General features: G+C 58.4%; 1 protein-coding gene across 1 annotated transcript; it reads left to right on the top strand.

The window, feature by feature from the left end:
- The first annotated feature begins 711 nt into the window (after nt 1-711).
- On the top strand, nt 712-7386 carry NODAL (nodal growth differentiation factor). Its single transcript, XM_070057791.2, has 3 exons — nt 712-947; nt 4891-5612; nt 7096-7386. Exons 1-3 carry the CDS (start codon nt 752-754, stop codon nt 7246-7248), a joined length of 1071 nt encoding a protein of 356 aa, XP_069913892.2. The 5' UTR covers nt 712-751; the 3' UTR covers nt 7249-7386.
- Nucleotides 7387-10820: the final 3434 nt, after the last annotated feature.

The raw sequence follows: 10820 nt of genomic DNA, 5'->3' as shown, positions 1-10820 counted from the left end.
CAGATCAGGCGAGCAGACCCCAGAGAGCACTGAGGGAAGCGAGGTGTCCAGATCTGAAGCCCAAGTGTCCTGGAACCGGTCCCGGGCTGCACATTTTTTGCAGACATCACTGGGGTGATGTGTGCGGGGGGGGGGGGGTGCGGGAGAGCCTGACGCCACCAGGATTGTGTCCTGGCCTGGCTCTGCTTCGCTGAAGACTTTCTTCCGATGGAGACGTCTTCTATCCTGGTCCCTCCTGTTCACTTCCACATGGGAAGCTGGCCCCCCAGGCAGGATGTGCCTGAGCAGGCCGGGGGGTGCTCACCCAGCCAGCGCCCTGGGGGAGACGCTACAGCCAGGTTGGCTGTCCAAAGCATCCCAGGCCTATGCAGGCAGCCACAGCCTGCCCAGGAGCCCGCCGACGCCCCAGCGCTCCCCACCTGCTTCTTGATGTCCCAGGACTGGAGGAAGGAGCAGGGATCCTGGGGCGGCCCAAGAAGGAAGCCACCATTCAGCCCTGGGGCTTTGCGGGGAACAAGCTGCCTAACCCCGCAGCACCCCTCTTTAATAGCCAGAGTCCAGAGCCGCCCCTGGATCTCAGGCTCGGGTCTGGTCTGGCCTGCCTTGGGGGGGGGGGCCACACCTCCCTCCCCCCTGCAGGTGGCCGGCTATGGGATCTTAGAGCTTCCCAGGCGGGAGGAAGGGCGGGGCGGCTGTGCAGGGCCAGGATATAAGCGGCAGAGGCGCAGCTTTCGGGTCTGCCCAGCCCACCATGCACGCCCACCGTCTTGCGTTCCTCCTACTGCACGCCTGCTGGACCCTGCTCCAGGTGGACGCCGCGACGATGGCCACCGTGCCCCTACGTACGCGGAGGCAGTCCTCGTCGCCGTCCCCTCTTGCATACATGCTGAGCCTCTACCGCGACCCTCTGCCCCGCGCGGACATCATCCGCAGCCTGCAGGCGCAAGGTAGGAGCTGCCCACGGACTCACGGGCGCGCTAAGCTTGGGAGTCGGGGGCTGCGGCTCCTGCCTGGGGACGCCGCCGCCCGGGGGTCGGAGGGTGTGTCCAGGGCCTGCATCTACGGTGTTTAAGCGTCCACAGGCTCGGTGCACCGGGTGGTGGCCGAGAGGGGTCCGTGGTCAAGAGGGGAGGGAGTCCAGCGCCCAGGATGTGACCCCGACAGGGAGACCTGTCTCCCGGGTCTCGGTTTGGGGTAGTAATGGGGCCTGACCGCGCCGCGGCTCTCTGACGGGACAAGCTGGCCGCCTCGGTTTGCGTATCCGTGAAATGGGGACAGCAGTGCGAGCAGACTTCCCAGGTCTAACCCTGGGGGGAAGGGCGGGGCGACACCCACCGCAACACGCCCAACGGGGACCAGGCACCATAGCCATAAGCCAGCATTATTGCTACAATTCTTCTGTCCAGTTTTTTCCCCCCTCTTTGCGAGTAAGGGTGAATGGGTCCCTGGGTCTGGTGCTGGCAGTGTGACGTCAAGGATTGGGGCCCACAGATCCGAGGTGAGGGAAGCGGAGGCTGGAGGCCGCCCTGGGTGCTGAGCCGGGGATGGGGTGGGGGCAAGTGCCGGAGCGACCCGCGTTCCGGGTGGCTGGTGTCTGGGCCCGGCGCGGGCGGAGCAGGCTGAGGTCGAGGAGAGGACCCCCTCCCGGAGCGATCCGCAACACGAAGTGCGAGCAGCTCCGCCTCCCGGCCCGCCCTCCGCCTGCGGGGCCAGACGGCCCTCCCCTGCGCGGGCCGCAATCCACATCCTGCAGCGCGCCCGACGCGCCGCCCGCCCGACCGCCCCTCGTAGGTCTGGGCGGGATCCCACCGCCGCAGTTCGGCGGCTGTGACCTTCTCCGGAAGGGTCACCCCAGGCCCTGTCGGACGGGGACCCCCCAGGGGGCTGGCGGGGCGCGACCCCTCGGCCAGAGGGCGGCCCGCCTGGGATGGGGGCGAGGGAGAGCGCGCGCCTTTGCCGGGGCCCTCCCTTCTGGAAAGGTGCACAGACCGGGAAGCTGGCGTCTGCTCCCCAGCTCTGTGTGTCCCTGGCCCGGGGCCTCGCTCGGCTGGTCAGTCAGTGAACTTCTCTTTCTGCAGGTGTGTAAATGCACACCGCAAAATTCACCATGCCACCATTATTTAAGTGTAACGGCATTAAGTACACTCATAGCTTGCTATGTCTTTGTTTTCCATTTAAAAAAATGATTTATTTATTTGAAAGTCAGAGTTACACAGAGAGAAGAGAGGCAGAGAGAAAGAGAGAGAGGTCTTCCATCTGCTGGTTCACCCCCCAGTTGGAGCTGCACCGATCTGAACCAGGAGCCAGGAGCTTTATCCAGGTCTTCCCAAGTGGGTGCAGGGACCCAAGGACTTGGGCCATCCTCCACTGCTTTCCCAGGCCATAGCAAGAGCTGGATCAGAAGTGGAGCAGCTGAGACTCAAACCGGTGACCATATGAGATGTCATATTGGCTTTATCCGATATGACACAGCACCGGCCTCTCCTCTGGCCTTATTTGAAAGGCGGAGACAGAGAGGGAGACAGCGTGGTGAAGTAAAATTCCCACCTGCTCCTCGCCCTGGGAGGTGGGACGGATGTGAGCGGCATGTTGAGGTCCAGCCACACGGGGTTTGCACCTGAGCTTGCCACATCCTTCACCCTGGACCTCGCTCCTCAGCTGCGGGGGGGGGGGGGGGGTACACGCGGTGGGAAGGGTCTGCAGAGACAATGCTCCCGAAACACTTGGCAGCTACTCTGCTGATGGCTAGGATGGCTAAGGACAATGCAGGGGGCCTGGCTCATCCACACCCTCCTTTCCCAGAGGGACTGACCCTGGCCCTTCCTCAGCCTCAGGGAGGGTCAGGGACCCAGCCACTTGCTCTTTGGAGTGGAGCAAGTCAAGACATCACTGGGGTCTGCACTGCCCACGTGGGTGGTTTTCAGGATGTCTGTGAGCCCTCCTGTGCATTCACCCTCAGATAACACTTGTGGTATTACGTGGGCGCGTTCAGCCCCACCCCACCCCCGTGCTGGGGGATAATATTTTGTATTTTTAAAAGATTTATTTATTTGAAAGTCAGAGAGAGATCTTCCATCAGCTGTTTCACTCCTCAGATGGCTGCAGTGGCCTGGGCTGAGCCAACTGCAGCCAGGAGCTTCTTCCAGGTCTCCCACACGGGTGCAGGGGCTCAAATACTTGGACTGTCTCTGCTTTCCCAGACCATTAGCGGGGAGCAGCCAGGATGCAAACTGTCACAGCCGGCTTTATCGGCTACGCCACAACGCCAGTCCCCATCAGCATCAGTGACCTCCAGATGACTAGAAATCCCTATTCCGAGATGACCAGAGCCAGGTCTAGGGCTGTGATCAGCACTGTGACCCAGGAAGCCTGGGGAGGGGGGAGGTCAAGGAGTCACAGACGGGCAGGCTTCTCCACCTCTCCACACACACTGCCCTGTCCTGTCCAGGTCGCTCACGGCCTGGTCACATGACACCTTCATTTCTGACTGATAGCCAATGTGTGTTGAACTTTGGAGGTGTCTGGATTTTCCATGACTGGCTCACTCCCCAAATGGCTGCAGTGTCTGGAGCTAGGCCAGCACTCCATCCAGGTCTCCCATGTGAGTTGCAGGGGCCCGTGCACTCGGGCCATTTGCTGCTGCTGTGTTTCCAGGTACAGTAGCAGGGGCTGCATCAGAAGCAGAGCAGCCAGCACTCCAACATGGGATGCTGTCCCACAACACCTGCCCTGAGATAGAACAGTTTTCAGTTTATTGCGCCCAGGCCTCCTGGTACGGGTCGCCGGGAGTTGCCAGTGTCCCGCCTAAGTCCCAGATGGCCAGGTGGTGCAGCAAGAGCTAATGGGTAAGGTCGGCCTCCTCCCCGGCCTCTGCGGGATTCTTGCTCCTGGGGACCGGTTATTGCCTCCTGCAGGTGTTAACGAGCAGGGAATTGGAAACTAAGTGAAAAGGAGCAGCTGCAGATGGGCCGGGAGAGGCTGGCTGTCCTTCCCCTGCAACTCCTCTGTGACCAGAGAGGCCTTGTCAGTCAATAAAACAAACTGTGAGTGCGAGTGCGCGTGCTCTGTGCAGCCCGGACCTGAACAGAGCATCACTACCAGAACCCATTCCGGAAGGAGTCATGACGCTGGCGCTTTTCTAATGAATAAATCCATGCGCAGAGCTGGCTAGTGCAGTCCTCTTCCCATTGGGAAGAAGGGGGACCGAGCCCTGGAACAAGGAAGTGTGCGCCCGGTCCCCAACCAGTGTGCCTTCTGGTCTCGTCCGGGTTTGCCTGTCCTGGGTGGCTTCGTGACTGCTGCTCGCTGCACAGCAGCCGCTGGTGCCCGAGCCACCTGGGGCAGGAGGGGGGCAGGGTCCTGGAGGTGTGCAGGGAAGACCAGTGGGTGGAGGGAGGACAGCAGGTTCCTGCGTCTGTCCTCAGGAAGGGGCAGGGAGCGGGCAGCCAGCCCTTGGCTCCTGTTGCCCGTGCCTCCTTGAGAGCTCTGAGCTTGTCCATGGCACCCATACATGCCGGGAGCCCAAGGCAATCGCTTGTGTCGGGCTTACAGGGAGAGTGGAAGCCCAAGGTTCAGGTTAGAAGGCTCAGAGCCCCGGATGTGAGGGAGAAGAGAAAGGGGGAGACCTGCCTTCCAATTTCTGCCCCTTGGTCTCTGGTTGCCTCGGGTGGGGGGCACTGACAGTGGTGGTTTGGTAGTTGAGCGAATCCAAGTTTACTCTTGGCTCTGCCATTTTCCAATAATAGCAACTTGGGTGACTCCATTCTCCTCACTTGGTAACGTTAGCAATTTGTAGTTTGGGTGCGGATTGAGTTGTGGTGGCTGTCACTCTGGCTGCAGCTTGGGGGGGGGGCACTCACCCGCTTCCTTCCTGGTTTTCTCCCCACCCAGACGTGGAGGTGGCTGGGCGGAACTGGACCTTTGCTTTTGACTTCTCCTTCCTGAGCCAAGAAGAAGAGCTGGCGTGGGCTGAGCTCCGGCTGCAGCCGTCTGGCCCCGAGGACCTGCCCGCCGAGGGCCCGCTCACCATTGAGATCTTCCACCAGCCCAAGGCAGACACAGAGCAGGACCCGGCCGACTGCTTGGAGCGTCTCCGGATGGAGGTGTTCACCGTCGCTCTGTCCCAGGTCACCTTCTCCTCAGGCAGCATGGTCCTGGAGGTGACCAGGCCACTCTCCAAGTGGCTGAAGCACCCCAGGGCACTGGAGGAGCAGGTGTCCAGTCTGGCCGGAGCGTGCTGGCGGCTACCCCCTACTCCACCTGGCACCCTGCCCGGCACCGACTCTGTCCCCACCGTGGTCCTCGTGCTCCACTCCAACCTCTCCCAGGAGCAGAGGCGGCTGGGCGGCTCCACCTTGCTGTGGGAAGCCGAGAGCTCCTGGCGGGCCCAGGAGGGGCAGCTGGACTCCGAGAGGGGCAGGAGGCACCGGCGGCATCAGTTGCCAGACAGAAGCCAACTGTGCCGCAAGGTCAAGTTCCAGGTGGACTTCAACCTCATCGGCTGGGGCTCTTGGATCATCTACCCCAAGCAGTACAACGCCTACCGCTGTGAGGGCGAGTGTCCTAACCCCGTGGGAGAGGAATTTCATCCGACCAACCACGCCTACATCCAGGTGGGAAGCAGGGCCGAAGCCCTGCTCCATGGGGGTTGGGGGGCAGGATGCCAGCTTTGCTGTTCAGCCGCTGTGTTCCTGCATTCGCTGGAGCACCTGCCATGGGCCAGCTCCTGTGCTGGGTCCTAGAGGTGCAGGGATGGCAGACCCATCACAGCACCCTCAAAGCACCACGGGCAGCCTGCGGCACATCGCTTCCTGGGATTTCTCCCATCTGACAAAATTAGCAGTGGGAGTGGTCTGGAGGGGCTCAGCTCCTCCCCAGCCCTGACACTGTAGCCTTCTGCTCCTAAAACAAGAGCTGACCACACAGCCTGCAGGAGTAGAGGGCCAGAGGCAGCCACCAGGTACCACTGAGCAGCCTAAGGCCTAGGAGGCGGCAGGGGAGAAGAACAGAAAGAACAGTGAGTTAGGAAGGGGAAGGAGGCAGAAAGAACGGAACAGAGCCGAACCTTGCCGCTGCAGGTGGCCCTGCCCTGCCCTCAGGTCAGGTGTCCATTTACCCCATGACACCTGGAGTAAGAACCCTGGGGACCTGCGGCACCTCCTCCAGCCCGAGCCTCTGACCAGGTCAGGGTCCAGGCAGCGGGTGGGGCCACCCCCTCCACCTGCAGCAGGCTGCACGGGAACCACAGAGAAGCAAACAGCCGGGTCGCCAGCTCTGACACTCTGGCGACAAGGGCGGCTCTCGGGTAGCGCGCTCTGCTCCCGCTGACTCTCCTTGGCCCTCTCTGGCCAACAAAGCAAATCCCATGAGAATTTCCACAAGTCCGCTTTTCAAGAGTTCCTCAGAATAGTGTGAAATTGGTATTTACTCTATGCTGGAACGCAAATAAATAAATAAATCTTTAAAAAATGGAATATACAAGTTAGCCACTGCCACCCAGACACATGTAACTTTTTGAATTTTTTTTTGTTTAAAGGCTGTCCTTTTTATTTTTTTTAAAGATTTATTTATTTATTTGAAAGTCAGAGTTACACAGAGAGAGGAGAGGCAGAGAGAGAAAGAGAGAAAGAGGGGTCTTCCATCCGTTGGTTCACTCCCCAAATGGCCGCAACGGCTGATCCAAAGCCAGGAGTCAGGAGCTTCTTCCTGGTCTCCCACGCGTGTGCAGGGGCCCAAGAACTTGGGTCATCTTCTACTGCTTTCCCAGGCCATAGCAGAGAGCTGGATAGGAAGTGGAGCAGCCAGGTCTCGAACTGGCGCCCATATGGGATGGCAGTGCTTCAGGCCAGGACATTAACCCGCTGAGCCACAGTGCCCCAAGGCCATTCTTTTTAAATCAAAACAAAAACAAAAAATAAACGCAGAGCTAGTTAGACCTCAGAGCTGGTGCTGCATTGGCATGCCAGTTTAAGAAAACAACTTTCTTCATTTCTGCCCCCAGAATCTGATTTTAATTTTTTTAAACTTTTTACTCCTAAGTCCTGCCCCCCGACCTGCCCATTGGGATGGGAACTGAGCCCCCTGTCTCCCTTTCAGAGCCTCCTGAAGCGCTACCACCCTCACCGAGTCCCTTCCACCTGCTGCGCCCCGGTGAAGACCAAGCCGCTGAGCATGCTCTACGTGGACAACGGCAGGGTGCTGCTGGACCACCACAAGGACATGATTGTGGAGGAGTGCGGCTGCCTTTGACGGGATCCTGGAGATGCAGGATTGGCCCGTTCGTAGCATCGGGGAGCTCCTGGAAGCCGTCGAATAATCATCAGCCGCTCCGGGCAGAATGCAGGAGGGCACGAGCCGCTTTGCCCGCCAGAACTGAAGCCGAGCGGCTGCCCCCGCTGTCCATGGAGGGCTCTGCGGAGGCTGGCCCAGCAGGGGCCTCGTCAGGAAGCGGGCGGAGGAGGCCTGGGACGGGGGCTGACACGGTTTTCTCTCGAAAAGACAAAGGTGCATGTGTGGGGGAGTTCTTGCCCTGACCATGTGACCCTATGAAGCCCTTGAACTTGTACGTGCACAGTGGGGCACGTGCGTGTTGGTTTTTGAGCTAGGACACGATCTACAGCTTCCCTAAGCTCTCAGAAGTGGTCCACGACCCGGCCCCTGCCCCAGATTAGGAGTCCTCATATCAGACTGAACTGAGCCCTGCGGCTGTGGCTGCCTAGGGCTGGGGTAGGGGAGCCCCCACACACACCGCCATGTTTCTGGCTGGCCAGGGGCAATCTGCCAACCTTGTCCAGAGGCTCCCTGGAGTCAGCTCTGCTAATGAGTTGTATCCACAATAAGGCCATTGTCTGGTTCTCTGGGCCAGCTGGTGCCTTGGATGGGAGAGGCAGGAACTCCTCCACAAGGACTGGCCGTGCTGCACTGGGAGCTGGGCCCTGCCATCCCAAGTCGGTCTGCTTTGGCAGACTTAAACAACCCGAGTCTGTGAAAGCTGGTCAGTCTCTCCACGTGTGCTGTTCCTGAGGCCCGAGCTGCAGGCTACCTGGTGGCTCTGGCCGCAGTTCAGCCGCTGGGTGGCTGGGCCGCCTCCGGTGAAATGCACACTGGCTGACACTAATGCATTCATCTGTTGGAGGGCACAGAGGAGCAGGCGCTTTAAGCCAAGACCGCCCCCCTGGGCGGCATCACCCTCTTTGAAAGCTGAATGGCGTGCAGGGCCCTCGGGTCTGCCACGGCCCCTGACCTCTGCCAGCTCCTGGTGACTGAGTTCTAAGGCAGACTTCGTTCCAGGTCCCATGTAGCAGCTCAGTGAAAGGAACCCTATCAGTCCATTTTCTGCTGTTCAACAAAATACAAGAGATCTTTGAAAAGTTTGTGAAACATGCGTCTCCCAAAAAAAAAGTCACATACATTGCAAATGTTGGGGGGGACCAAAATAAAACGTCTTCCTTAATTCCATTTTTCCATGAACCATTTGAAGCATCCTTGCACTTGAGGCCAGGGGCTGGGGGTGTATAAAGAAGAGAGGGACAACCCACGACCATGGGAACTGGGGTTCCCCAAGAACTAACTGTTCTCAGGCAGCACCCCTAATGCCCTCATCACCTCCCATAAGGCCCCACAGCACAGGAACCACATCCAAGCCATGGGGAGCCTAAGCAGGAAGCTCCAACACTGGTGCACACCCCTTCATCTGGATGGGAAAACTTCAGTGGGGCCTTGGAGAGCCCTGGTGGCAGGACAAGGTGATGGGGCGGCAGGCCCATGGTAGACCTGCCCCTTCCCCTGCTTCCCCGAGAAGCCTAGCCTCTGGCGGTGGGGGAACTCGGGTTCAGTGGAAGTGGTAATCCTGGCCTAGGCAGGAGTTGGATTTTCTCGAGTCAGGCCTGGACTTGAGACAGCTCAGTGCTGCTGTTAGCTGCCTGGGCTGGAAGCAGGCTTGTTCAGGTCCAACCCCAATTCAGAATCACAACGGATCCTGCCTGATCCTACTTGGAGAACAGTAGTGGGGGTAGCCTAGTACAGTGAGCCTGTCCCATCCCCCTCCTGATACTATGAGAGGCCTCCCCCAGGCAGCTATGAGTGGCAAGGCCAGGAGCCCAGCTCTGGTCTTTCCAAGCCCCGGGGGCACTGTTCTTGACAGGGTCCAGAGGCTTGCACCCGCCTAGCTTCAGAGCCAGGCCTTCACCCTGGGAAACCAACTGGCCATGAAGTCCTTCCCAGGACTTCAGGGCGTCTTCTTCACCAAGCAGGTGCCCAACAGCACACAGATGGCCAGGGCCGTTTGCAGCTACAGCGCCTGAGACAAAGCTCCCTGACCACACTGCCTCACAACAGGAGGATGCGCGGACACATAGAAGCTCCACGTTTTGCTGATCTCTGCCGAAAACTCCAGTGTTTGCCATCAGCTGTGGGCTCACTCTGCTGCCTGCCTATGCCAGCCTGGCACAGCTCCTGCCCTGGACCTTGTGAGCTGGCTGAAGGCTGTGTGAGCTGTGGGGAACTGAGGACCACATCCTGCCTGAACCCGGGGCTGCAGCAGAATGGCCAGTGCTTTAAACCCACTCACAAGCACTGGCAAGTCAGTGGTTGTCTGAGCGGGAAAAACCGGATGCGTTTCCAGTCCTTGGCTGGGGAAGTGTGCGGCCTGGGAGAAGGCAGGAGTGGGAAACAGGTAAGGTCCTGAAAGACAGAAGTAGAAATGAGAACGAGAACGGGTGGGGAAGGGGCTGGGACCCAGGGTTTATTCTCATCTTAAAAACAACAACAAAAACACACCTTTTATTAGCAGTAAGATTTTTTTTAAAGATTTATTTATTTACTTGAAAGAGTTAGAGAGAGAGAGAAGGAGGGGGAGAAAGAGACAGAGAGGGCTTCCATCTGCTGGTTCACTCCCCAATTGGCCACAACAGCCAGAGCCGTGCCAATCAGGAGCCAGGAGCTTCGACTGGGTCTCCCACGCAGGTGCAGGAGCCCAAGGACTTGGGCCATCTTCTACGGCTTTCCCAGGCCATAGTAGAGAGCTAGATTGGAGAAAAGCAGCGGGGTCTCGAACCGGCGCCCATATGGGATGCCAAAACTGCAGGTGGTGGCTTTACCCACTATACCACAGTGCTGATCCCAGCTAAGATTCTTACTCTGTCCCAATTGTTTTGGGGCAAAGGATGTATGCAGTGATTCCATCTTTGCTTAGAGTATTCACTCCAGAGGCCCAAGTAGGTGGTGACTGCAGTGGTCAAACCTACTCCACCCTAGACTCGCATATTCTGAGGGAAGAGAAGACCCAGCAGGACAACCTCTGGGTGCTCCTGCCACCAGAACTGTGAGTCCTTTACTAAGAGCTATCATTTATTAAACTCTTAGCTAAGTGTTCTCCTTGATCTTACCTGAGCCTCACAACCACCTAGAAAAGTGATTTCTTAACCCTATCTTATAGAAAATTGAGGGGTGGGTGTTGTGGTACAGGGGGTTAAGCTGATGATCAACACCCCTAACACATACCACAGTGCCTGGACTTGAGTCCAGCCTCCTGCTAATGCACACCCTGGGAGGTAGCAGATAGCTCAAGTACTTGGATCCCTGCCACCTGAGTTCTAGATTCCTGACTCTGGCCTGGCTGACGTGGGCATTTAGGGAGTGAACCACCAAATGAAAATGCACTCTCTGTATGTATCTAACATCATCCTGCCTTTCAAATAAACGTTGGAGAAAACTGAGAGTTAAAGATTAAGAATCCTGGGGCAGGTGTTGTGGCTACTGCTTGGGACACCTGCATCCCTATCAGTGGCTGGAGTCCAGTTTTGTCTGTTTATGATCCAGCT

This window comes from Oryctolagus cuniculus, chromosome 15, assembly GCF_051225735.1.
Source record: "Oryctolagus cuniculus isolate XC-2025 breed Fujian yellow rabbit chromosome 15, ASM5122573v1, whole genome shotgun sequence".
Taxonomy (NCBI): domain Eukaryota; kingdom Metazoa; phylum Chordata; class Mammalia; order Lagomorpha; family Leporidae; genus Oryctolagus; species Oryctolagus cuniculus.
The sequence above is the reverse complement of the archived record's forward strand: the minus strand, read 5'-3'. Positions and strand labels throughout refer to the sequence as shown.

What these genes read in the sequence shown, in the direction of transcription:
- NODAL (XM_070057791.2), top strand. Translation starts at nt 752, where the DNA reads ATGCACGCCCACCGTCTTGCGTTCCTCCTACTGCACGCCTGCTGGACC. An exon ending in CCGCAGCCTGCAGGCGCAAG is followed by an intron (nt 948 to 4,890) that starts GTAGGAGCTGCC and finishes CTCCCCACCCAG; the next exon opens with ACGTGGAGGTGGCTGGGCGG. An exon ending in CCAACCACGCCTACATCCAG is followed by an intron (nt 5,613 to 7,095) that starts GTGGGAAGCAGG and finishes TCTCCCTTTCAG; the next exon opens with AGCCTCCTGAAGCGCTACCA.